We start from the raw sequence: 27512 nt of genomic DNA, 5'->3' as shown, positions 1-27512 counted from the left end.
ACGTCTATGTCAGAGTTTTCATGTGCTGCCCAGTGTGGTTGTGTAATGTGGTGTTCATCTGCCTCGTATACTTACACCAAAAGCAGTTCCACAGTGTTTTATTAGGGAGGGCATAATGACTTTGGTGTGTTTCAGTAGTGGTCACTTGCTACTATGATCTAATACTCTTTATGTACGTATTTGTGTATTGAATTACTGAGTGATTTATTTTTGTCTCTGGTCATTTATATGACTCATCCCTTATGGAATTATTCAATCTCATTAAGTAACAAACCAAACATTCACATAAACCAAACACATAACCCACCCCCATCTAACAGCACGATATATCAACATCACCCAACATAGACATAAACCAGCCACTGTATATTTGATCCAGTCCACACATAGAATAGAGTCTGAGGAATTTATCTATCACATGTTACTTTTCTCTTCCTGTCCCATGCTTTAGAAAGATATTCCAAAATGCAAAAAAAGACAAAAGCTCCATTCTCAATACCCATCAAATCTAAATCAGGAACATTAACTTTTTTAAACAATATTTGTCAAAAGTCATGATATAAAGGACAGTTTACTTCACCTCATTTAGCTCACAATCTTCACAGATTCATCTTCAGTCACACCTCTGTATCATCCCCTTTCAATATGTAGTAGCAATATGCCACATCTTAACTGTGCACTATATTTGTGTGTATGCGTCCCAGGAGTAATGTTGAGAATCAGATCCTGAAAGCTGGCTTCACCAGTAGAGAGATTGTCATCGTGGAGAACGATGACCCTGGGGGGGTCTTTGAGTTCTCCCCATCCTCCAGAGGTCCCTGGTTCATCAATGTAAGTCTTGCTTTAAACTGCAACTTAAGTAAGATTTTTCTTAATTTGTCTATCTAACCAGCTACAATCAACGAGCTACAAAGTTTTTAACTCCACATATTGTTCTTTTGTCTATTGTCTCTGGTTCTGGTCACATGACATAAACTTAAAACGTACTTAGGAAGGTGAAGCTGTGGAGCTGCACGTGGTCAGAGCCCAGGGACAGCTGCTGAAACAGCTGGTGCGATATGCTGTAATGCCTTCAGGCAACACTGAATTCTATGGCGCCACAGGCATTCTGGAGTTTAAACCAGGGGAGAGAGAGGTGGTGGTAGCACTGGTGGCAAGGCCTGATGGGGTGCCTGAGGTAAGAACATGGTCAATCCAATGCTGTCCTTTCAAGTTTATATAACAACTATTTAATTCAATAAGTCATCTCAGTCTGATAGTGGTAGATTTCTGTTTAAGCTAGTAAAACAAGTTTTCCAATAGGCTTAAATAGTCAAAATAATGCTTTCAACCTGTATTTTCTCCATGAAAACAGTGTGTGTGTTTTTTTGTACGTATGTGTGTGTGTACAGCTGGACGAGACTTTCTCTGTGGTACTTAGTAGCCACAGCACTCCACCCAGTCGCCTAGGCAACCACAGGGAGGTCAACATCACAGTGAGGAAAAACGACGACCCCTTTGGCGTCATTGAGTTCATCCAATCAGGACTGTCGGTGGCCATCAATGAGAGCAAAGGGGACGAGATGCACTGGGGTACTTTGAAGTAGCAGTCCTTTAGATAATAGTGATACTTTTCCATGTCAAGTGGTATCCCATTGAAAATGGACCTAATTGGGGTGAATCACAGAAAATGTGTCTGCATGTAGGATGAGCTGGACTAAATTTATTTGTTTTTAATGAGTTTTTGTGCTAGCTAATTAAAACATAAACAGATTTATGTCATGTTTGTAGAATGCATAAGAATGTGTTAATTCAAATAAATTTTTATTTGGTCAACTTGTAGAGCAGGAAGTTTAGACTTCACACAGTGAGGACACAGCCCAATGTGAAATAGGGCCCCTGAAAAGGAAGAAGCAAAAAGCTGCTCTCAGTCTCTAGTCAATGTATCACCAGCTCTTACAGCCATATATAGGACTTATTTAACTAAAAGCTTAGCCGTGAGCCAGAAAAATGCATTATTATTGTGTTCTATACCAAAATTATAGCCTTGACTAGAGGCTTGTCAAGAGAAAAGTCTATACACAAGAGTTAATGAGTTTAAGGAATGTTTCAGTATCTAAATAGAGCCTCTCTGTCTATTCTGATTGTCCTTCAGCGGTGTACCCTGTAGTGAGGAACAGGGGTCACTTTGGAGAAGTGTCAGTGTCCTGGGTCTTGGAGCCAGCCTTGTCTGGAGATGTCAGCCCCCTTGAGGGAAATATCACCTTCAAGGAAGGGGAGTACCTCAAAAACCTCACTCTCTTCTCTGTACCTGATGAGGTAAAATGATGAGCTAAACTCACAAACACACACAATCCAAATTTGAGTTACATTTCCTTGTTTAAAATTGAATTCATTTTTTTATTTAAGATCCCAGAGGGCATTGAGAATTTCACCATCACGGTGTTAAATGCTACAGGTGGTGCAAGACTGGGAAACATACTCAATGCCAATTTACAGATTAATAAGAATGATGACCCCATTTACTTTTCTGGTAAGGATACTGCTCTGCATACTGTTTATCAAAAGACTAATAGTATATTAATTTATTAAAGTTACAGTCATTCACTTCTTTCTCTGGCCACCTCCCTGGCTCTCCTCCTACGTCTCGCCCTCTCCTCAGAACCTGTGGTCGTGCGGCTTCGGGAAGGGGCCCTGGCCAACTTCACTGTCCTGAGGGCAGGGCGGGCAGACTTTGTTGCCACGGTAATGTACCGCATAGAGTATGGCGAGGCATCTCCAGGTGACCTCACCATGCTGAGTAATGACACGCTGCTGGTGTATGACGTGGGTGAATGGATGAAGAACATCTCTGTGGCTGTGGAAGACGACAACATACCGGAGACTGATGAACCCTTTTACATTGTTCTCTACAATGCTACTGGTGAGTTCTGGGCTTCCTTTTAAACAAGTGGTTAGCACAGGGTTGTACTTTATATTATCACTGCTTATGTCAGGTAATATAGTGGATGTCTCATATCTACATATATGTTGGTCCTTTGAGATAATGAAAATAATATAATTTGCATTCCCTTTTGAGGATTAAAACAGCTGGAAGTCATTTGCTTTTCTCATTTCTCAGTGTGTTTTATAGTAGAGGAACCAGACAATCACACCTCATTTCAAAATAACATTAGTCCCTTCTCCCCTGTTTATCCTCTCTTGTCTTTATTCCAGTTTTATGTGAACAGAGAGGAGTAGCTGGGTTGTTTAGCATTGTCTGCAGTAACACTGAAAGCTCTCCTAATCCCAGTATTGTGTGTCAGGGATGGGAATGAAAGACCAGTGGGCCCCAACAGGACCTTAATTACCAGACTCCAGACTTTCTAAGACACAAAGACTGGCCACTCCACTGGCCTCTCTCTGTTTACTGATTGACATGGAGTAGAGTCGAGTAAGGGGTAGCCTCTAGTTTATGCCAGGGGATTGTTCTTTATAGTGGTTGTGTTAAAAGTCAATAACCCTTATGTTAGAAGTCAATCAAACTACTACTGGGACCTTGATTCTCTTTACCTTACCTATTTAATAATTTGCAGATTTGCATACTTGTGCATTAAAAAATATAATGGTTGTGGTTTACTGAGGGTCTGTCCTTGGCTCTGTTCACTTTAACTCCTTTGCTTAGAGACGCTTTTTTTTTAATGAATAAGAAGCCCTTTCCTCCTGGGCTTGGTTGCCATAGTTATCGTGTGCTATGTTAATGAGACAGCCTCCCCCTATTGCATGAAATTTGGCATTACAATAATAATATAGCAAGTGCAATCCAAGTCAGTCTCTTTGGCATATCTATCTATCTATCTATCTATCTATCTATCTATCTATCTATCTATCTATCTATCTATCTATCTATCTATCTATCAACACAGTCTATCTATCGACAACAGTCAGTCTGTCTGTCTGTCTGTCTGTCTGTCTGTCTGTCTGTCTGTCTGTCTGTCTGTAGGGTACAGACTGCAAAATCACTAATGTAACATCAACACATAGGTCCTGATCTAACCTCATAATATTTATGTGTACACAGGTGATGCTGTTGTTTATGGAGCAGACACAGCCACTGTGGTGATTGAGGCCAATGATGATGCCAATGGAATTTTCTCCCTGGAAGCCATAGAGAAACCTGTTGAAGAGGGCAAGACCAACAATTTTTTGTAAGGAACAGGTCTTTAATTCATGTTTCATTCATGTTTTTTGAGTTGACATTTTGGAGATACAAAGCTTTCACATGTATTCTATGACTAAAATTATTTCTCTTTCTATTAATTTCTCTTCTGCCCCAGTGTCTTGCGTGCAAGGGGCCATTTTGGTAACGTTACAGTCTTCTGGCAGCTGTTTGCCAACGACTCAGTGACTCCCCTGGAGGAAAACCAAGAGTTTACCAACACATCTGGCTCTATTACCTTCACTACAGGGGAGGAGACCAAGTCTATTGTCCTGGAGGCCATCTCAGATAAGCTTCCAGAGTTCAATGAATTCTTTGTCCTCAGGCTGGTTAATATCTCAGGTGAGTTCAAGATAAAAGGGACATATTTGTCAGATTTGAGAGAAATGTAAAAAGTTGCCTTCATCACTAGAGCTGCAGCTGCTATAACAAATAATTACTATCATTGAGTTTATACTTAGCATGAAATTTCACCTGACAAAAATGACAAAGAAGGATTCATTTGATTCATAAGTCTTGTCTGCTCATACTTTCTTTAAGGTGGTTACCCAGGGGAGGGTGGACGACTAGCTGAGACTTCTCTGAATGCCTCGGTTCTCATCCCTTTCAATGACGACCCATTTGGTGTCTTTGCCATCGCGGACAGCAACCTGGACCAAGAAGTAGCTGAAGATGTACTCTCAGAGGATGATATGGCTGATGTCACTTCCTTCACCATCCTCCGACAGCAGGGTACTTTTGGTGATGTGCGCGTTGCCTGGGAGATTGTTACTGGCCGCTTCCCAGAGGGGCTTCCTCTGATGGATGACCTGCTCCTTCTAGCCTCCTTCCCAGACGAGGTTGAGCTTAGGCCCCATGCCAGGCGACACCACTCAGCCACTGACACGTGGTTTTTCTCCGGGCTTCCAGGAGCTTATGGGACCATCTTCCCTGAAGATGGGCCTGCTGCTGTTGGCAACTTCACCTTTTCTGCTTGGCTAGTGCCCAGACCAGACACTGACGGCTTCATAGTCTGCAAAGGAACCAGGAATGGGACCTTGTATTATGGAGTGAAGGTCCACACCAATGAGTCTCATGTCACGGTGATGCTGTACTATACAGTGATAGGATCAAACAGTTCCCAGGTGGCCCGAGCCAGTGCTGAGAAATTTGTAGAGAATGGTGCCTGGTTACATGTGATTATAACTGTTGATGATGGGATTATTGAGTTCTTCCTGGATGGGAACCCTATTCCTGGAGGAGTGAAAAGCATCAAAGGAGAGGGCATCGCTGATGGTGAGTTATTATATCCAAGATTTTTTAAATATAGCATAGTCCATGTTTGTTATGTTCAGCTTGTGCCTGCAGCTCCTATATGTCCATACAGTTTGTCTGTGTTTGGCATGTGTGTTGTAATTTGTGTTGTCATGTCTTTCAAGCATGTTCCTTGTGTTCACTGTTAGTTGTCTCTTTGAAAACTCCACATTAAATTATAAAATTTAATTATATACTGGTGATAGATTCATAGATTAAACATCTCTACAACTCTTTTTGTTTTGTCTTTTAACACTACCAGTTTGTTGTAATGTGAAGCTATGATGAAGTTGCTCTTTATAATTCTTACAGTGCTAAATATATTTTGTTTAATAATCTTTTAACAAATTTAACTTTTTTCACAGCAGCACCAACAAAACCTTAATTAGGATCATTGGTAGCACATGTGTTTACCCTACTATTTCATGCGATAAAAAGGGCTACTATAACTTTCCAATATCCTTTCTTGTCCTATAAGCCCAGACTTTTTGTTTACTGCTGTCTCAGCACCATGGTCAGTGACAGATAGGCACAAATACCATTCACATGTCCGTGTAATGGTGATGTCATTGGCAGTCTATGTATGAATGTGTGAACCTGCTTGTGTGAGTGTGCGTGCGTGACAGTCTGGGGACAGGTTTTCAAGCGTCTCTCTCATTGTTAACATAGGGAATGACAACAAGTCTTAACTTCTTACATACACAATGCATGCACACCCTCTCTCTCTCTCTCTCTCTCTCACACACACACACACACACACACACACACACACACACACACACACACACACTCACCTCAGTCACTTGCTCATTGTTCAGGACTACTGGGACTCTGCAATGCTTGAGTGACCACTTAGCCTCAGCACTGCTGGATATTGTTACTGCTAAAGGGAATCAGTCGGCATCTTCTTTTCTTCCTTTTCTCTCTAATTAATGGAGACAATAATCGCAGCCTGTATTGGACCAAAAGCTCTCAGAGGGAAAGTATTCTGATGGCTCTTTGGCTAACTTCAGTCACAGTAGATGTATACATAATCATCAATCATGTCATGTGTTATTGTCTGCTACTGGTAACTCAACACACAGAGGGATTCCTTTGTGTCAGAGCTTTGTACTTGCTCAGTGTGGCAGATTTCCTGCATTTCTCCCATTTTGTATAAATAGAGGAAGCGATAGGCACGAGAGGTGTAAGTATATAAATGAGTAATGAGAAAGAGCTGGACCTAGGGATTTGGTGGCCTTAATCAAGACTCTGTTTGTGGTCCCAATACACTCTAACATAGCAACCAAATGTGTTCCACCATTAACAATAATATGATTATATAGCTTGTTATTTAATACCACAGATAGCCTCAATAATCAGTGTGAAAATGATGCAATTGATTTGCCAATATTGCCAATTATAGATTCAGGTTTGAATTAAATTATATCAAATCAAAATACATGTGCTAGTGTAATTTTATTAAACGAATTTGTCAGTCTGTGACTTTTAAATCATGGAAACAATGCAAGAGTTAAGACTTGGTGACCATTATCTTCCAGTTTAATGAATTTTTAAAACCATTACATTTTAAACCATGTAATGGGTACAGCAGCCATGAAGCCTCCAAAGGTACAGCACAAAGTGTTATTGTTTGACATGTAGGGAACAGAATAAAGCAAATATGAGTTACAGTATTTACATTCACAGTTAATGAATTAGAACGTATGATAGCTGTGGGTCTGGGTGTGTGTGTTAGATATCCGCTTATAACCCAGTACCACATTAATCTACTCTAGTCTCAATATTTCCTTTTTTTCCAACATATCTAATAATAATAATAATAATAATACATCTTATTTAAAAAGCGCTTTTCTGAACACTCAAAGACACTGTACAATATAAGAAGAGTACAAGAACATCAATCGATCTGTCATTTCCTGTCCTGTAAATTGTGTTTGAGGAAATTAGTGTGATTTTACTTGTGTAGTTAACCAATCCCAGTCTTAAACATACATTATTTTTTGTCTCTATATATTAAATATTGCACTGTTTTTTTCTGTGTATTTTACTCCAGGACCTGCGTCAGTATTTATTGGGTCAGATCCTGAGGGCGAACAGCGGTACACAGGTCTTCTCCAGGATGTTCGCTTGTACAGGACTAAGCTGAACCGCAGCCACATCCACGAGCTTCACACCCAGCCTGCTAAAACAGACCTGCGTAACATCTCAGGTTACCTGCGATACCGGCCGGACGAGAGGCAGAAGTCGTTTGTGGTGGAGGTCAGGGATGACAATGAGGAAGAGGGAGAGGAGGTGTTCTATCTACAGTTGGTGGCAGTTCATGGTGGAGCGCGCCTCCCTTTCCCCAGACCCACTGCTATTTTGCGAGTCATGAAGAGCGACAATGCCAATGGGCTTTTTGGATTCACCGGTCCCTGCATACCTGATGTAAGTGCACAGTGCTGCTATGAGCATCTATAAGCACCTCACAAACACTGCAGGAATGTAAACCAGACCGATAATAAAAAACACTAATAATCACCTGACTAAGCCTGAGTCTACATGGCCACTATTACAGCTGCATCTGTCACTGTCATCACTTAGTTGCATCCACGCAGAAAACATATACATAGTAACACATGTAATGAAAACCGACTGGTTTGTCAGTCCCTGTCCTGCTGCATATTTCATCAGTCTTCATGCCTGGCTGCAGGGAGAGCATGCTCTCCGTTTTTAGTAAGATTGGATGCGTGGGCTCTCATGTTGGCCCCTCTCAGGTAGAGCGACAGCTGGCGAGGCTGCAGCCAGCCTGCCAGTCAGAGCATTCCTGCAGAAGTGGATCAGGAGTTCCAGCACTGGAAACGGGAGATCTAGTTCCTAGTTTCTATCAGCACAACAGGTGGCAAGGCTGGGGATGGCATTCCATCAGAACTAGTGGGTCTTCTTTATATCCTTGATCCTTTGGGGATAAATAGACGTGGAGGCATGTGGGCTATCAGGTGCTTCCTCTCTAAATCACATTATTACTGAGCTGGAATTAGTAAGACTAGTTAATTTATCCATTCTACTAAATTAATGAATTACTACAGTTGGATGTATTCAATATTAATCATTTCTCTCAGTGGTTAAGAATGAATTTATGTTTTTATTCCCTTGTTTGTCCTTATAGACCACTGACGAGGGCTCTACTATCTCTTGTGTGATTGAGCGTATGCGGGGATCTCTGGACCACGTTTATGTCAACTACAGTGTTACCCAACTGGATAGCTTGGACAGTGAGATGCCAGCCCATCAGGATTTTGTTAATGCCACTGGAGCTGTGCTTTTCATGCCCGGACAGCGCTCTGAGGTGTGTGTACTGTATGTGTCAGAGTGACTCAGTGGTTGGACCTGTATTAACGTGATCTTATATGAGCTGGGGAAAACCCCTCTGATTAAATCCAGGATCACATAGAGCACAGAGGATAAAAACAAGTGAGATATACACAGTGTGCATAAATACTTTTAAACAGCAGTATTTTGTTGTCCGCAAAATGCAACGTTTTTAGACAACCAGCCCCACCTAGTGGTTGGTTATTTGTCAGTTTATCGATTAGTCAACAGGTGTTGGTGATGCTTAAGCTCATACTTTATGCTTCTGGCACACAACATAGACACTATGACCTTGTTTTACCAAACAAATTGTAATATTATTAACTTTATTATATTCATATTAACATATTTCCGTTAGGTACTCAACCTGTTGGTGTCAGATGATAACCTCCCAGAGCTGGCAGAGTCCTTTCAGATCACACTGGTGTCAGCAGAGTCCGGTGACGGGAAGCCGGGCTCCACCCCCACCAGTGGTGCAAGCATCGACCCAAATAACTCTGTTAACACTGTCACTGTCACAGCTAGTGACCATCCCTATGGTATTTACCCACATGCCCACAGTACTGTTGAACTTTCAGTGTTGCTATTTTTAGCAATATGCGATCCACATTTATTAGATTATGTTCTGACAAGTGGCTTATTGGGTGAGCTAAATACAAGTAACATTTTCTCTCTCCTTCTCCCTCTTATGTGCATTATTGCTCCCCCACTCCCTGCCCTCCTACTTCCATCACACCTTTCCCTTCCTTCTCATTACATTCTCCCCTACTTCCTTTCACACACACCCTTCCCTAATCTAGGCCTGCTACAGTTCCAACTCGGCCCTCCAGTGGAGGGATTGATCTCTCCAGCATTAGAACCTGCCCACGTAACTGTTAATGAGGAAGATGGACAAGTCCGTCTGCTGGTAGCCAGGGCCCAGGGCCTTTTGGGAAGGGTCATGGTAGGATACAGGACAACACCCTTCACAGCGTCCAGCCCTGAAGACTATGAGGTTAGTTTCCAGTAAAGTCTTAAATCTTATTGATGTATACGTCCGGATGATGTATCGATAAAGTAAGAAGCAGATGAAGGAAAATAATTTTTTCCTCTTTCTCTGTGTTCCACCGACAGGACTCAGAGGGCATGCTGGACTTTCTTCCAGGGGAGAGGTTAAAGTTCATCACTGTGACGATCGTAGACAATCCTGTCCCTGAGCTGGACAAGATTTTTAGAGTGGAGCTCTACAATGCTGAAGGAGGAGGTGAGACATTTGAGGACAAAATCATGATTGTAAAAGTCACAATTTGAGCCCTAGAACTACTTTCCACAGTTATTATTCAGTACGTTTTCATTAGAAGCTTAGAGCTGAACTGACGCTGTATTCTGCCCTGCTGTTTTTGTGTGCTGTGCTCCTGTGTGCTTTCCCATACCTACCTACCTACGTGGCTACCTACCTACTCTCCTTCCCAATTTGCTCTTCGATCTCTTCTGGTGTGATTCTAACCTGGTGTGACACTTGTTTGATCCTCGTGTGTGATCCATCAGTGGATCAGTTTCTGCGTAGTGAAGGAAGTGGTAGTGGGGAGAGTGACACTGACTTCCTCCTTCCATCCTATCTCCACCATGGTAAGTATCCCCCTCCTTTACTCCCCAAAAAGCCTTTTGTCTCATTCCTTCACCCCCACACCCAGATAATTTGTCACTCCCTAAGGTTACATATCTCAAAGTCAAGTTATATTAGGGATCAAGTGGAGTGTTGCTGCTGACAAGCAATATTTTGTTCTGATATTTAAATATAATGTACTATATCTTTCTTTCAGAATAATATGTTTTTTGCTGGTTGGATAGAATTATGTAAATCTATTTCAGCCATAATCGCTGGGAAACCATTCTCTGAAACCTGTAACTGAAATTCTAGGGTGAATTGGACATGTTGATCTAACTCAGATATGAATTTACTCAGGCATAGTACACAAAAAAATCACCCCTGTGTGTGCATGTGCATGTGTGTTTAACTTTATGTGGTATTTACATTGTATTGTGACCCCTGTGAGAAGTACCCAAGGAGAGTAATGTGGGAAAAGCAAGCAAACCTTTCACAGACTGTAGGGGTAAGTGGTTGACTTGAAGTGTCAGAGACCGCAGTGTTTTACACTACGTTTGGGCTGCTGTCATCCACACTGTGTGAAGCTGCCATTTCAATCTGATGCTCTTGACCATTGTATTACATGTAGTTGTAAGAAGGCGTGTATTATTATTGGACTATTTCTGTCAAAATCACCGGATTGATTAAAAGGCAACATTTACGTTCCCCCTTCTCTGACCATTGGGTACTTCAAACTGAACTCTTAAAAATGCAACCAAAATTTAAAAAGTAACACAGGGTCATCTGTATTTTGTGTGTAGCCAACTTGGGAGTTGCATCTCACGTGACTGTGACCATCGCTGCCTCTGATGATGCCCATGGAGTGTTTCAGTTCAGTCCTGAATCCCTGTCAGTTAATGGGACAGAACCTGAGGATGGTCGCAGCTCTGTGGTCCTGCAGGTCAGTGTAATACACAGTTTAAAAAAACAGTGAGGCCCAGGGAAATAGATTTTCTTTTAATACAATATATGGTCAAGTGTCATTCATCATCATGCTGTTTTCTTTTTGCTCGCCCCCAGGTGGATCGGGACTTTGGTGACCTTTCTAATGTAACTGTGTACTGGGAGGCTGATCCCAGCTCTGAGGGGGAGCTCCTCAGCAGGTTTGGGAACATCACCTTTGGTGTAGGTCAGACATCAGAGAACATCATCATCAGTGTGGCTCAGGATGAGATACCTGAGTTGGACAAGAGTTTCACCGTGTCCTTGGTTAACGTCTCCCATGGTCGTCTTGGTGTCCAGACGTCTGCTACTCTGACTGTGCTGGCCAGCGACGATCCTTATGGTGTTTTTGTATTTGCTAATGTAACAAAGTCTGTCCGACTTCCTGAAGCCCACTCAACTGTCTCCCTCACCATCCTGCGACAGAGAGGCCTGATGGGTCAGGTGTGTCCCACTGTAGACGGTTTAGAAAGTTAATAGGAAGTATAGAAATTCAAGCCACTTACGATTCTGTTCTTTCATTTTTAATACATAAATAAACCAGAATGACAGATCCCCACATGTGGTAGATGGATGTACCAAATTACATGATTTTCTTTGTCTAGGTGCGAGTCACATATGGGACACTAAATGAGGCACAGCCGGAACCTTACAGGACCCCCGGGGTTGGCCGAGCCACTGAGGGGCGGGACTTTGTTCCCCTCTTGGATTCTGTTGTGTTCTTGGCCAATCAGAGTGAAGCAAACATCACCCTCCAAGTGCTGGATGATGAGGATCCAGAAAGAGACGAGTCAGTGTTCGTGACGTTGATCAGCGTTCAACTCATCAAAGGAGAGCAGGAGAGGCTCAGTAAGATACTGACACTCTCACTGAGTGGGAGATTTTTACATTAAAAAAAAATCATTTAAGTGATATATAGTGATACTTCAACCATACCACACTAAACTCTTACTGTTCCTTCCAGTTTCCAATTCCCCTTCTCTGGGCTCCAGCACTGACATTGTAGCCCAGGTGATAGTGGAGGCCAGCGACGATGCTTTTGGAGTCCTCCAGCTGTCGGCTTCTGCTGTCAGTGTAGCTGAGCATTACGTTGGGCCCATAATAAATGTTACACGTGTTGGTGGGATTTTTGCTGACGTTTCAGTCAAGTTCAGAGCAGTGCCTTTGACCGCCAGAGTCAGTAAGTGTTTTACACGGAGCATGGATTTACATTTTTCTCTCTATGATTTATGTGTGGGAAGACAGACCATGTATGTATGTGCATGTGTGTAATCCTATAGGTGAAGACTACAGCGTAGCCTCCACTGATGTGGTCCTCCTAGAGGGAGAGTCCAGTAAATCTGTACCCGTCTATGTAATCAATGATATGGTCCCTGAGCTGGAGGAGACCTTTCTCATTGAGCTGATCAACCAAACCACCGGAGGAGCTCTCTTGGGGGAGCTCACACGTGCCATCATCACCATACTGCCTTCTGATGACCCATTCGGTGCCTTTGGTTAGTAGGCATTATCCATGATTATGATGTTTCAATCTATTTATCTTATTTTGGACCATTTGATAAGCCAAAATAAGTTTTTCACTTTACTGTATTTCCACCCAGTCTTCCAAGCTGTTCCAGTTACCATAGAGGAACCAGGATCTAACTCCATTGAGGTCACGTTGCCTATAGTGCGTAATGCTGGTACTATTGGCACAGTGGTAGTCCAGTGGCAGGCCACTGTCAATGGTGAACTAGCAGTGGGGGACATCAGACCCACATCGGGAGAGGTGAGATTTGCTCCTGGAGAGACCATGAAGACGCTGCGAGTCGAGATTTTAGCTGACGATGTACCAGAAATCACAGAGGTAAGACACTGACAGTGAAAATGCCTTTGTGAATTATGTGAAATGATACATTCTTTGAAATATTTTCCATTGTTTTAGTTGCAATTTGTATTACACTCTCTGTGTCTTTTCTAGATAATTAAGGTGGAGCTTACTGGTGCCAGTAATGGAGGAAACCTTGGAGCTGATACCTCTGTTAACATAATAGTGCCTGCCAATGACAACCCATATGGAACAGTCTACTTTCAACAGTCTGTTTACCGCATTCAGGAGCCATTGGAGGGAGTTTATGGAGCCAATGTTACTGTCCGCAGGAGGTACTTTAAATTATTGTTTTCTTCTGGAATAATGGTTTTATTTAAAGCTTTTTGTGTGCCTACTCCTACTCACATTAAACCCTCTTTACCATCTCTATTGTCTTTATTCCAGAGGCGGTCACTTTGGTCGCTTGGAGATCATGTACAGCACTTCTGAGATTGACGTTGTTGGCTTGGCTCAGGCTGATGGCCAGAACCTGCTAATGTACTATGACCTTCCAAAACCAGGTGTTCCATCCACTGCCCCGCTTAGAACAGTTAACATCACTGGTCAGGGCGACCCCCTGGCTGCATGTGCTGCAGCTTGTCTGAGAGAGCGTGCTTGCCAGGCCTTCTCTCTGTCATCAGGGGCGACCCCACCGTCTTGCACTTGGGTGACTTCAGGGGCTGACCAGCTGACCTCCAAATCTCAGGTTATGACTTATGTAAAAAATGTCACTGCAGCTGCTGTCCTGTTCAGTTCCCAGGCTGAGGCAGGGAGTGATTACATGCCTGTGACAGCTCAAAGTGCCTTCATGGACGATCGGTCAGGGGTCGCCAACCTCACAGTCCCAATTTTGACTGATAAATTCCCTGAAATGGATGAGAGCTTCTCCATACAGATCTTAAAGGTAAAGCCCAATAACATACATATTGCCCTGTGTTATTTATGTCTTACGTTCATTCTTTTTTAGCTGTCAACTGAGGTTTAAGGTAAGCTGTGTAACAAATAAAACATTTTGCCATTTATTGTTTGAAGGTAGAGCTGATAAATCTGACCGTGGCTCCGAAGAACCTGCCCTCGATTGGCCAGCCAGACAAAGCTGTGGTCACTATAGGGATGAATGGAGATGCATTTGGCGTGTTTTTGATATACAGCCTCAGTCCCAACACGACTAACAACGGGCTCTATCTGGAGGTTCGAGAAGAGCCAGCGGTCGTGGTGCCCCTGGTTATAGAGAGGAGAGGAGGGAATCTGGGCACTGTCTCCGTAGAGTGGAGATTTGTTGGAGGAAAGGCCACACCAAATGCTGACTTCACTGGGACTGGTGGGACTCTGGTCTTTGATGGTATGTGGATCAGACAAGAATGATGCAATACCAACATCTCAGAATCAAATTAAGCAGTTCTTATTGGTCCAGTGTATCTTGGGGTTCTAGACATGACATTTAAAGGTGTTTGCTTTCATTATATATAATAGTGAGGAGAATTAAAAGAACATTAGCATGTGTACTTAACCAGTATTGCACGTGCTTTCCTCTTTGCCTACAGGTGAGCTAAAGAAGACAATACAGATAGTAATCAGAGATGATATTGAGCCAGAGGACAACGAGAACCTCATGATCGGTCTCGTTAATACAGAGGGAGGAAGTCGAATCCTGCCCAGCTCTGACACTGTAACCATAGTAATACTGGCTAATGATAATGTGGCTGGTATAGTAGGATTCCATCCAGCCTCACGGTCTGTCATCGCCAGAGAAGGTGGGTAGCTATTTTTGATTATATGTGCATGTGTTTGGATATTCACTCTATAGTAAGTATGTATAAGCACATCATCACCGCCATACCTGGCAATCTAAACCTTTTCAACTGTCCGTGTTACTAGAGATGTCTTCTAATTATGTATGAGTGAAAGCGTAGGGGAATGCACTGGCAGCATGCAACAGGTGGGCCCTGTGGTTGTCTGTCATTATATTGAAATTAGGTATGCATGAGTGGTTGAAGTCACCCTGAGTAGAATCCATACAATTACAGACCTTGAGTTGCCTCAAGTGGCATCTCCAGTATAAGAAAAGCCATTCACATTAGAAGTCCATACATGTATCTTTCTTTACAAGCCTATATTTGAACTTGAAATGGTCATCTGCAAATTCACATTGGTGAAATGTAGAATTTAGACTGATGTAAAGCTTAGGAAGGGCTTATGTATTCATAATAGATCTTCTTCTGAGTCTTCTGATTCCATCATTGCATAAAACTTACTCACACATTGTCAACCAAGAAATAGGGTAAAATTAGGTATAATCTATATTACTCTTGCCATTGCATTAGGTGTTAGAACTGACTGTATTATATGTCATATTACAGGTGAGAGGCTGTCCTTGTTAGTGTTGAGAACAGCTCCTGGTCTGGGTAATGTCACTGTGGACTGGACTGTACAAGGGCCCCGAGTACCCCGGACCTTCACCCAAACCTCAGGGACACTTTTCTTTACTGAGGTAAATACTCAATGGAGATCATTGAACATTTTATTGTGGGGTCACAGTTAAACACATTTATTGAACAGTATTGTGATTCAGACTTTGTTGTTCTCCTGGCAGGGTGGTTGAAGGTATCAACCTCAGAACCTATAGAATCAACTAAAAAAGATTATATTTAGAGGCTACAGCTGTAATTTGATGTCTCCAGCTGTAATTAAGTATTTTGGGTGTGTCTCCTACAGGGAGAACTAAATGACACCATAGTTCTGCAGCTCCTTGATGATGCCACACCAGAAGACAAAGATGAATACAAAGTATCCTTATCCAACATACAAACCTTTGGTAATGCATCTGCTCTTACCCTCTGTGTAGTTGATAATTGTGCATGAAATCTTTGTGAAGAAATTACAAATACCTCAAAATAACCCTAGTCAGAATTCTTAAACAGTTTAACATTCCTCTGACTTCCACACAGGTGTTGTGGTGACAGGCCATGCCGCCCTGGATGTTCAGGGCAGTGAGGCAGTACTTACTGTGGACACCAGCGATGAGCCTTATGGAGTGCTGACCATCGCCCCGTCATCCCTTAGGGTGACAGCAGAGGAACGGGACCAAACTGTAAACATCTATGTCAATAGAGAGTTTGGAGCCTCAGGTCAGCGTGTTCCCTTTTAATTGATTCGTTCAATTTGTTATGTGTTAAGCAATATTTTGATTAATTTGTTAATCCTTTACCTTGTAACTGATACTATTCCTAAACATTTGTGCATAGGAGCGGTGAATATCACCTATGAGGTTATAAGAGGTTCTTTACAAGACCTGTCCCAGGTAGAGGGTGCTCTTGCTGACCCAGGACAAGATTTCATCTCTGGTACTGGTTCTGTAATCCTTCAGGATGGTCAGACTTCTGTCGCCATTCCTGTCACCATATTGGAGGTAAAGTCTTCCATTCTGTCTGTCCATCAAACTTGATACATCAGATAATAGGTCAGAGAAGACTGTTTTTTAACACACCATTGTGGCATAATTTATCTTTTCACAGTGCTTCGTCATTGATTTTTTTTACTTCTTTCTGATTGGTACAAATGCATAATTTGTGTAGTTGCAGTGTTAACTTGTTTAAACAAAATGAAAATGAAAATAAAAGTTCTTATTCTCTGTCAGTGGAATGTGGAATTTAAAGCTTTCGATTTTCATCTGTTTTATTAGGACGACATCCCAGAGTTGCAGGAGTTCTTCCTGGTCAACATAACATCAGCAGTTCTCATCACAACCCTCGCCACTGTTCCCCAGCTAGGTATGGAGCAATTTAGCAGCTCAGAGTTGATCTGTATGACAATTGTTACTGAAGTTCTTTCATCACCTTTGGCCATCATATACAGTTGTGCTATTACAGTGTCAAATTACAGGTAATATTCTTGGTTGATTTTCGTTATTGGTTCTCTCTGTTTCTCATACTTTTTTTTCTTCATGCATCTTGCATTTTTTATAGAATTTGTAATTTTATGTAATCTTCTTTTCCTTCCTCAATTTCTCACCATTGTTTGATGAGTAGAGGTTGCGTATTGCACACTGCCAGGTAAAATACATTCTGTACCTTCACAAGCTTTGGCTAAAATGGCGTATAGTTTGATGTGCAATATTCCTGTATGGTACATTAAACTACAACATTGTTGTTGACTGTCAAAATGCACCATGACAGAGCTTGGTAGTTACAGCTACTGCTTTTGCATAATCCAAACCACAGTCCACTTTATGAATGAGTAACTTTAGAAAGTGATGAGTAGACAGAACACTACAGGCAGAGCAGCTCTTGGAGGCTCCCAGAATACTATCAGCCTTCTGCATGGAGACGTACAGTAAACACACGGCCGCTCTTTTGGCAGCAGTCATTATGTGGCTTGGATGGTGAGATTGATGCTTTCCATGATTGAGGAAGCCTGGGGATTTGGTGGGAGCCGAGTAGCACTGTGTGGTGAGGAGAGAGAAAGCCAAGCTAAACCCGTAGCTGGCCTCCCAGTGTCTTGGCCATAGAGTGAATGGGAGAACTATTCAGGGGGTCATAAATCAGTCCACCCAAAAGACTTGGCTTCTCAGCCTCCCAAGCCACTTACAGGAGACGCTTCTTAGCTGTAATCCTTCGCTCAAATGTGCCATGACGGAAGTTAGATCCTCTACAGTCCCCTCTTGCTGTTGGTGCTTGGCCCGCACTGTAGTTTCAGCCCTGATGTTAATGCTAAACCGTTTACTATAGTCATTATAAACACTTGACAGTCTTAAAGTTATCATATGTTGTCCTTTCCGTAGACACCCAGGGTTTGGTAGCAGAGGTTACCATTGCTGCTAATGATGGAATTAGAGGAGTCATTGAATGGACAAACACCATGTAAGAAATGCACTCACCAATAACACATTTTTTTCTTCTGAGTTTCACTTGCTATAAATAAAAGGTTTTTCTTGTCCAAATATGTTCTGGTTTGCAGGTTTGAAGTAAACGAAACAATAGGGACAATGACTCTAGTGGCCTATAGGAACAAGGGGACATATGGAAATGTCTCTCTTTTCTTCTATGCTCAGAACCTGGAAGCTCAACAGGGACTGGACTACAATACCAGTGAAACGGTAAACCATACACAGCATTCAAATATTACACATAAAATCACAGACCCACACATCACACAGCACATCATATAATACTTTTAGGAGCATATCTAAGTCAAGTCAAGGGCAACTGGACTTCATCTAAAACCACACTGCGGTTAATCCGTGGATCAGTTGGATTGGATTATAAAAATTAACATTCTGATTAAAAGCAGATTGAAATGGGGTGAAGTGTCGGCCCATTAACTTAGCCACTGTGCACATTTAGACAGGAGGCACAGCAGTGTCTTTATTGATTATTTAAATCTCCTGTTAATCTAATTCTAATCTAAATCTATGTTAACTAATGTTCTGTGTTCGTCTACACATCCAAAAACACACAGTCCAGGTTCATACAGTGAAATTGTTTGGTGTAAGGAGAGTTTTCTCTGTTCTGTCAAGTTTATAACTACAGCTTTAGCTTTGCTGCTTAAATGTCCCACAATATTTGTCCCAGTGACATTACTGTGTGCATGGAAACATTTCAAATTACTAAAAAGAGATTCTCCAATCAGTCAGCTTGCACTACTTGACATAATTTAGAAGGCAATATATCCTACAGTGATCGGTAGAGGTAGAGTGAAATGTCCATGCACGTCTTAATAAATAATTCCTGGTGGGTGATGGGTGGATAATTTATGCATGTATATGGATTTGGATGAACTGACAGACATGTAGTAGCAAGACGTTTTTAAACTGAAAACCGCTCTGTCCATCCAGATGCTCCATTTTGTTGATGGCGAAAGGCATAAGTTTGTGGACGTGCAGATCATCGATGACGCCATTCCAGAAGGAGCTGAGAGATTCCAGCTCATCCTGTCCAAGCCTTCTCCTGGGCTGGAGCTTGGCATCAATACCACAGGTAGATCGAATAGAAGAATTTAATACAATAGTATTGATGGCGTTTCTGAGTCAAACAGCATAAGCGATTGAACATAAGCTTCCATTGCATATTCAGCTACAATGTACAAAAAAATGTGGGTGGAATTTGGGTTTAGAGGGTTAGGAGTTAAATCAACTATGAACGTGTGCGATAAAAGAGTTTGAAGTTTGAAGTTTACTTCAATAAGGACAATGGACATTAATTGTGCCCTTGAGTCCATCATGTAAATGTGCCAGATTTAGCCATACAGGCTAATTTTCATCTGAAAGTTTATGATTGGCTGACACATTTTATTAGGATTTAGGATTACATTTAATTTGGGTTATGACTCATGTCAGTAAAATAAACTAAAAACAGTGTAATACTGTATGGTGGTAGAGGCCACAAGAGTTTTCGGGCCTTTCTGAGTTTGCATGTTCTCCACATGTGCTCCAGTTTCCCCCACCATCAAAACATGTATGTTAGGTAAAATTCAGTGGCCTAGAACACTGGCTTAGAACTGGAGTTAGTCTCCAGCCGCTGCACAGTGGCTGCCCACTGGTCCTAATACTTAGAAACGAATAGTTCTATACGAAGTACTGTCTATGTGATAATAAACTTGATTTGATTTGTTATACTTAACACAACACTCAGTATTACAAAACTTCTGTTACGTTTATAAAAATGGTTGCTAATTTATTCTCACCTACTGTAACTATGATATCAATTTCCTTTTTTCATAGCAACCGTGAATATCTTGGCCAGTGATGATGGGCATGGTGTAATTTCCTTTAACACCAGCGAGCATTTCTTATTGAAGGAGCCCACGTCTGTGTCCGGGCTGAGTCAGAGTGTGGCCACCCTGTACGTGGTTCGCAACCCTGAGGAAGGCACATTTGGCACAGTAACTGTTCAGTTTGCCATCACAGATGCCAACGGCAGTCTGGCAGAGGGCGATTTGATGCCAGCACAAGGGTTTGTGGTACTGGAGGATGGAGTCAGATTTAAGGTGAATGAAAGTCCAAAGTCTTTTGTTTTGTTCTCAAAGCTTTACAATTTGTAGAACATTTACTACTCATGTTAATTAGAGTAAATTAAAATAAGTGTTTTTTCATATAATATCATATATCATATTTTTTATATTTACCATAATATCTCATCTGTGTTGTTTCAGATGCTGGAAATCCGGGCATTACTTGATGCTGAGCCTGAAGCAAATGAAACTTTCACAGTGACGCTGTCCAACCCAACAGGAGGTGCACGTCTGGGTGACCAACTGCAGACTCTCGTCACTGTCCTGGAGAACTTAGCTCCTTCTGGCCTGTTCCGCATTGGCCCTACTATTAACAGGTCTCAATACAGTTGCACCAAAAAGATCTCAGTCTTTGAATATCATAAGCTCTTGCAGTACATAAGGTTATATGCACATGTAGTTGTGAAAGTGTGTATAAATACACAATGGAGCACACAACCATACTCATGCAAAAACATGTTTATGTAGTCTTATTTAGTGTATGTTTTCTGTACAGAACTAACACAGAAGTGGTTGGAGAAGAAGGTGGCAGAACAGTCTTCCTCACCGTGTCTCGCAGTAATGGTCTGGAGTCAGCTGTCAGTGTGGAATGGGAGACTCAATCTGACACAGCAATTGCTTCTGGTGAGACCAATAAATGTTTTAAATGTCACCCCAATGGTCATAAAGTCCACTCTTTTCTTCTATTGTTCCTTTATTCCGCCTTTCCTTCTCATGACAAATGTAATTAAGATTCTTGTTTTTTTTCCTTTTTTCTTCCAGAGGGTCACCTCTCAGTGATGGGTGTATACCAGAGCTTTGAGGACAACCCCACCTCTGCTTGGTGCTCCATTCCAGAAGGGCCTTTCTTCCTGGCTATGAGGCTGGACAGGAGACCCAGTGTTGGATCGTCCCACACCTTGGCCACTCTGTATCGGTGGCAGGGAGTTTATGTGCCAGTAGAGGTAGGCTAAAAATAGTATTCAACCAGGACATGATAACCCAACTGCAAACACATATAATTGACAGTAAATAACAATTAGCTAATTTCCAGCAAATTACATTGTTAGTATAAATCTCTCTGTCTTCTGGTCATTACAGTCTTTTAGGATTCAGGACCCAAGCTCTTGTGTTGGGTTTGCGGTGAATGGTTCTACCTACATAGGCATCACACATAGTGGCCCTCCCTTCTCCCCTGCTGCCAACCTCAGCATCTTCAAATTGCAGAAGGACCTCAATGTCACATTGGTAAGTATGAACCCAATCATTACTATCATGTTTTGGTTTACATTACTGCATTATTTATCACTCTGATTTCTTTATAGGAACAAACCTTAGGTGTTGAAGCTCTGGATGTGAAACACTTCTCCACTGAGGGCAGAGATTATCTAATAGCATCAAGCCAGGTGAGGCTGACCGTTCCACAGATCTTTACTTGTTTTCAGTTATGTCCAGATTATTAAAAACAGAAACAGTTGCTCCTCATTGGAGCAATTTCAAGCCTTATATATCAGTTCTGTTATTTCGTTTGTTTCATGCTTCAGATTTTTATTTGGACTGGAGGCTCCTTCACCCTCCTCCAGACTCTTGACTTTGAAGAGGACATCCTCAGTGTAACTCCATTCACTCATGCAGCTGTTCCCTACCTGTTGGTGTGCATAGACAGGCAATCTGTCAGCTGCCTCCTGCTTCAGTGGACCAATGGAAGATTTCAGAACCCACAGTCTCTCCAACTCTCTGGCAGAGCCATTCAGGTGGAGACAGTCAACACAAGAGCAGACAACGCTCTCCTGTTGGTTGTTATTGAAGGTCGGTTGTTATTGTCTTTTGATGCCACATAACACATTACATTAATGAATTCCGTTGAGTTTATTTTGAATATAAGTGAATGTATGTGTAAGGCATAATTAGTAAATTCATGAGCTTGTTTTTTTTTTTTTTTCAAAAGACTGTGGTGCAGAGATTACATATTTAAAAATGGCCTAGAAGGGTAGTCAAGTGCCATAAGTCTTCAGTATGCTAAGAGGATGGTTGCGTTTTTGCAATAATGAGATGCTTTTTTCTGTGGTTGTTCTCTCAGTTTACTTTGTAGTGGTTAGATGTTGGTTAGGATAGTACAAACAAATTGGTGATACTTTAGAGGGCACAGAGAAACGTCTGTTTTTTACAGACAAAGCAGCCTTGTTATGTTGTCTCAACTAAAATGACAAAATTCACAATGTAGGCCAGATCATATATTTATACTACGCTCTGTATATTTTGATGAGACATAATCCCTCTGAGTCTGCAAAAGTGGTGAGTTTTCTTGGTTCAGACCTGTTGTGGGTTTACGGGAAAGGCCTCAGTGTGGAGCAGAGCAGAGCCACAGCGGGACTCAGAGGTTGTAATTTGTCAGTCTTGGGTGTGTCAGTCCGACCAGTCCTTACTTTACATAAACATGCTATTCTAGCGTGAAAGAACCTTAATCTGTGTGTGCTTCTGTGCATTCCTGTATCTTTCTGTAGGTCTCTCTCCATCCTGTGAGGTGTTACAGTGGAGCTCAGGGCAGTCTTCACCACAGCTTTATCAGTCCATTCCTCACCCAGGCCTCACCTCTATTCACCCCTTCACTGCTCCTTCTGGGATCAGTAAGCACAAATGTCATAAACTGCTTTGTTTGTAAAGATAGCATTTGTCAGTTTTATCTAGTCGTGTTTGTTGGTTGTGCTATTGAAATCAATTGCACACACATCAGGTTTAAATAATTTCTGTCCTTATAGCTTATGTCCTGCTAGCTGGAAGAAATGGCTCGTCACTCTACTCCTGGAGGTCGGATGTCAGTCTGCTCACGATGATCCTGAGGGCACCTGCGGCCATTAGCTTCCTCTCTCTCATGGTCCCATCCCTCAACACCACCAAGACTCTCTTGGCTTCTACTGAGGAGAATAGCTCCACTGTTTATGAATTCACATCTGTCTCCAATCAGTCTGATTTTATACCCAGGTACCAAATTGTTCAGAACCCGGCTAGTTTTTGCACAGAAAAGCAAATACTCCACAAGGAGAAATAAGATTGAATAAATAATGTGTTTTATGTTTTCCTTATTTCCTCACATTCAGTTTTGGGGAGTTGCACTTTGCACCAGGTGACAGCAAGTTAGAGATAGCAGTGAACATCATAGATGATGACATCCCAGAGGAGCAGGAGCACTTCCAGGTCAGCCTGAAGAATCCAAAGGGCGGGGCTGAGATTGGATTTGGTGGTCAGGTGACTGTCATTGTCCCAACTAACGATGATGCCCATGGAGTCATCGGCTTTGCTCAGGTAAGCAGATAAACCTTTTGATATCAGACAGCTTGTGCATTTGTCCATTATGTTAAGTAGTCATCGTGTTGCAACCATTGTGTTAAACCTTAAGTTAATTAGACCATATCAGAATAATTAAGGGTGTTTTCTAAGCATTAACACAAGCTGTTGTAATAAAGAAATATAATGTTATTACATCCCTGCAGAATTCTCTATTTTTGGAGGTAGAGGAGTTGGAGCAAAATAACCAAATTTCTCTCAGTGTGGAGAGAAAAAGAGGGACTTTTGGCAGACTGACTGTTCACTGGGCTGCCAATGGCAGTCTGGCAGACATTTACCCCACTTCAGGGGTGGTGAGTAAAACTTGTGCTCCTATCATATGTGTGTTAAACACATTCCTCTATGTATTGACAACATGTTTGAAATTGAAATGCTTACCAAAATAAACAGTGACAGAATTATAATGTCACAAATTTGTAGAATTAAATAAAAATTTGTTTTACATCGTAGGTGACGTTTTCAGAGGGCCAGTTGTTGGCCATCATCTCACTGACTGTGATAGCAGATGGTGTCCCAGAGCTGAGAGAGAGTGTCACTATCACCCTCATTGGTGTCACCACTGTGGGGCTGCAGGACGTACGACAGGCTGCAGTCATTGACAAGAAGTGGGCACAAGCTCTACTCACCATTCTACCAAATGGTTCTCCCTATGGGGTGATTGGATGGCATCTGGACTCACAGTTCACACTAACACAAGAACCACAGAGTAAGAATTTCTGTTGCAAGAAATGAATAATAATATAATGAGTGATGATTTGTCAGTAAATTTGTGTTTTTACTGGACCACAATGCAGAGAGGTCCTAATTACTGTAATTAGTTTATATTATTGCTAACATATTCAAAGATATCTCTCAATTCTAGTTTCTTTTTGTTCCAGTTATTCCTTTGTTTTTCAGTGAGGTTTCTTAAGGAGCTATTACAGTAATCGCACTTTGAGATTTACTTTAAAGGAGATCTGCAGTGATTTCCAGGATGTTGAGTAATTTACGATTTGTGTGTTGGAGGCCGGCCCGAAATGTCTGCAAAGTCCAAGAAGTAGAACTACACTGGCTTTCAAATATTATTTAACTTTCTACTGATTTTACTGATTCAGGTTCTTCTTGCCATCTTCTATGACATGACAGGTATTGGAAATATACTTTCTGGGTATATTTGCTCATGTATCCCCCCCCACCCTTTCTCCCAACCTGCAGGGGTCCCAGTCAATGTGACTCTCTCTATAGTGAGAGAGCAGGGCTCTTCAGGTGAAGTGGCAATCCATTACCAGACCAAGCCAGCCCTGTACCAGCCTCCATCCAACCAGGCAACTGCAGAGCAGGACTACACCCCCAAAGACAACACCATCATCATGATAAATGGTGCTACTGTGGCCCTTGTCACTGTCACAATTCTACCGGTCAGTGTTGAGTAATACAGAAGTTTATTAAATTTACTTGAGTAAAGAAGAATATATTAGAAATAGGACGAATGTTTAGCTTATACTAACAAAAGCGTATAAGCATGTAAAACCAAGTATCAATCTCCCATCTGAGATAAGGCATAATAGATTTTCTTGCTTGTCTCAACCACAATTTTAGTCTTCCTATTGCTCATCTCCCACACTTGCGCCCATTCAGGCAAAAACCATATATACATATGTAAAACATACATTTAACCTGCCCTGTGATTGTCCTGTGACATTTGTGAGATGTGGTGACCATTTTTACCTACCAGTAATGGGACTTGTGAATATGTCTTATTGTATAAGTCTTGCTAAATTGCTTGCAGTTCTAACCAGAGAAATACATTTAGTGATAAAGCTTATTAAATTAATAATATTAAAATTCAATTATTACTATTACTTAGTGTATATGTACATGTTTGTTTTCTAAGGATGACATCCCAGAGCTGGCAGAGAGTTTCCTGGTAAATATCACAGGTGTGGAGCTAGTTAGCGGGTCAGTGGGAGCAGGGCAGCCCACTGTGAAGAGGCCTGGAATGGAAGTAGCAGAGGTCACCATCCAGGAGAATGATGACCCTCGAGGGATTCTGCAGTTCAATGTTTCTGAGGTGAGCACAGGGTAATCTCTGTGACTATGAAATGAACATGGTAGAAAAACAATCTTAATGGTGATGAATTAATTTATATCTATGATGCAGGTTGCAAACTTCTGGTTTGGTACATAGAGAGCTTCATCAGAAACAGCTGCTGCAATAGAGACACAATTAAATGACTAAATATCACATTTAAATGACTAAATATAGATATTTAATTACTAATAATATTTTACCCTAATCAATATTTCTTAATGTCCAGGATATCACTGGAATTGTGTTGGCATATGAGATACCACCACCAGACAACGTCCTCCATCTGTCAGTGGTGCGACTTGCTGGTACAACAGGAAGACTGGTCATCTACTGGGAGGCTCAGCCAATCACTGCTGATCTTAATGACTTCGGTCCCACATCTGGGAATATCACCTTTCAAGATGGGCAGGTAAATGGATAAATTATCCCAATTTGAAATCTGCCTTTGATATCACCTTAAGCTATGATGTGAGGCTATTATCGTTATTATTATTGCATACAGCTCCCAGGGTGTTAACTTGTATTTCCTCCTCCTTATTTTTAGAGAGAAGCCACGATTGCCATCACCATCTTGGATGACGAACAGGTTGAGACTTCAGAGACCTTCAGCGTGAAGTTACTGCGTGTGATTGGTGGTGCTCGACTGGGAGAAGTGACCTCTGTGACTGTCAGCATCGCACCCAATGACTCACCTCTCGGACAATTTGGATTTGAGGAAGTGGAGGTGAGTCTACATTTCATATACTTCAGGACACTTTCAATCAACAGATTGGTGACTTAAACTTACTGTACTTTGATACCTCTTCAATCATTAAAAGCATAAACACCATCTTTGTAATATCACAGTGATCCTCAACTGCACTACCTATTCTATCCCCTCTTAGGTTACCGTCAGTGAGCCAGAGTTTGTGGATGATCCTGCTGCTGTGGCGACACTAGCAGTGCTGCGTAGTGCAGGAGGCGAGGGGGCAGTGACACTGCGGTGGCAGCTGGAAGACCAGGCTACAGATGACCTCTCACCTTTCAATGGAACTCTTGTCTTCACTGAGGTACAGTATGAAAGGAGTGGGGTCACTGTCCCACCACGTATATCAAGTTTCTTCTTTCAGTACTGCATAGTACATTGCAAGTTTCTTGATGAATTCTGCTACATTTTTCATACTTTCCAGACTGAGTCTATGAAGACATTTGTGATTAGAGCCCTTGCTGACACTGTACTGGAAGGAGATGAGCATTTCACTGTCCGGCTGTTTCCTGCTGATAGTGGCGCTGTCATCAATCCTTTAAATGGTCAGTATTTATGACGATTTGTCACCGCCTGAGCATCAGTTGATTGAAGAACTGTGCAATATTTTCAGGATTATCTTTCATGGATGCATTGATCATATCCATCTTCACCAAAAACTGTCACGTACTCCCCCAGGTATGGCCACCATCACTATAAGGGCGGACAAGGCTGCCTTGGGGATTATTGGAATAGCAGAGTCATCCAGGAACGTCCTCATTGGAGAACCTCAGGGAGATTACAATGGTAGTGCCGTGGTCAGGTGAGATAAACACTGAACTGTATCACTAACCTGGAAAGACAAATATGAGCTTTAAATTACAAGAATGTAATGCTAACATCATGTTATCCTGCAGTCTTGTGCGAGGGCCAGGTGTGTTTGGAGAGGTCCAGGTGTATTGGAATATCACTCCAGCTGTGGTTTCTGAGTTTGAAGCAATCTCAGGCACTGTGACTATGAGAGACAGACAATCTGTTGCCTCCATTATTTTGAAGGTACATTAGAGTTATAGTTATTAGAGTTCATTGAAAAATCTGTCTGTATTAATGCACTGCAGAATGTACATATGGAGACCAGAATGC

General features: G+C 41.8%; 1 protein-coding gene across 3 annotated transcripts in view; it reads left to right on the top strand.

The window, feature by feature from the left end:
• adgrv1 (adhesion G protein-coupled receptor V1) overlaps positions 1-27512 on the top strand; it is a 110543-nt gene that overhangs the window by 23603 nt on the left and 59428 nt on the right. For all 3 annotated transcript variants that reach the window (XM_051423724.1, XM_051423725.1, XM_051423723.1), the window contains 53 exons: positions 705-831; positions 992-1177; positions 1392-1572; positions 2135-2298; positions 2389-2512; positions 2642-2902; positions 4040-4166; positions 4296-4519; positions 4718-5452; positions 7527-7900; positions 8622-8801; positions 9183-9363; positions 9625-9818; positions 9938-10067; positions 10352-10432; positions 11213-11352; positions 11472-11837; positions 11999-12242; positions 12358-12573; positions 12674-12889; positions 12995-13239; positions 13354-13535; positions 13648-14146; positions 14275-14584; positions 14787-14996; positions 15603-15733; positions 15958-16057; positions 16191-16370; positions 16488-16651; positions 16925-17012; positions 18023-18101; positions 18199-18337; positions 19076-19217; positions 19961-20226; positions 20392-20567; positions 20747-20874; positions 21013-21194; positions 21331-21477; positions 21555-21635; positions 21774-22038; positions 22734-22856; positions 22989-23211; positions 23328-23532; positions 23721-23867; positions 24025-24280; positions 24769-24971; positions 25448-25624; positions 25872-26054; positions 26190-26369; positions 26530-26694; positions 26815-26935; positions 27069-27192; positions 27287-27425. In XM_051423724.1, coding sequence (XP_051279684.1) covers positions 705-831; positions 992-1177; positions 1392-1572; positions 2135-2298; positions 2389-2512; positions 2642-2902; positions 4040-4166; positions 4296-4519; positions 4718-5452; positions 7527-7900; positions 8622-8801; positions 9183-9363; positions 9625-9818; positions 9938-10067; positions 10352-10432; positions 11213-11352; positions 11472-11837; positions 11999-12242; positions 12358-12573; positions 12674-12889; positions 12995-13239; positions 13354-13535; positions 13648-14146; positions 14275-14584; positions 14787-14996; positions 15603-15733; positions 15958-16057; positions 16191-16370; positions 16488-16651; positions 16925-17012; positions 18023-18101; positions 18199-18337; positions 19076-19217; positions 19961-20226; positions 20392-20567; positions 20747-20874; positions 21013-21194; positions 21331-21477; positions 21555-21635; positions 21774-22038; positions 22734-22856; positions 22989-23211; positions 23328-23532; positions 23721-23867; positions 24025-24280; positions 24769-24971; positions 25448-25624; positions 25872-26054; positions 26190-26369; positions 26530-26694; positions 26815-26935; positions 27069-27192; positions 27287-27425 — 10411 coding nt within the window. The remainder of the gene's footprint in view (positions 1-704; positions 832-991; positions 1178-1391; positions 1573-2134; positions 2299-2388; positions 2513-2641; positions 2903-4039; positions 4167-4295; positions 4520-4717; positions 5453-7526; positions 7901-8621; positions 8802-9182; positions 9364-9624; positions 9819-9937; positions 10068-10351; positions 10433-11212; positions 11353-11471; positions 11838-11998; positions 12243-12357; positions 12574-12673; positions 12890-12994; positions 13240-13353; positions 13536-13647; positions 14147-14274; positions 14585-14786; positions 14997-15602; positions 15734-15957; positions 16058-16190; positions 16371-16487; positions 16652-16924; positions 17013-18022; positions 18102-18198; positions 18338-19075; positions 19218-19960; positions 20227-20391; positions 20568-20746; positions 20875-21012; positions 21195-21330; positions 21478-21554; positions 21636-21773; positions 22039-22733; positions 22857-22988; positions 23212-23327; positions 23533-23720; positions 23868-24024; positions 24281-24768; positions 24972-25447; positions 25625-25871; positions 26055-26189; positions 26370-26529; positions 26695-26814; positions 26936-27068; positions 27193-27286; positions 27426-27512) is intronic.

Source organism: Dicentrarchus labrax, unplaced genomic scaffold (genome assembly GCF_905237075.1).
Source record: "Dicentrarchus labrax unplaced genomic scaffold, dlabrax2021, whole genome shotgun sequence".
Classification (NCBI taxonomy): Eukaryota; Metazoa; Chordata; class Actinopteri; family Moronidae; genus Dicentrarchus; species Dicentrarchus labrax.
This window is presented reverse-complemented; position numbering and strand designations above follow the sequence as displayed.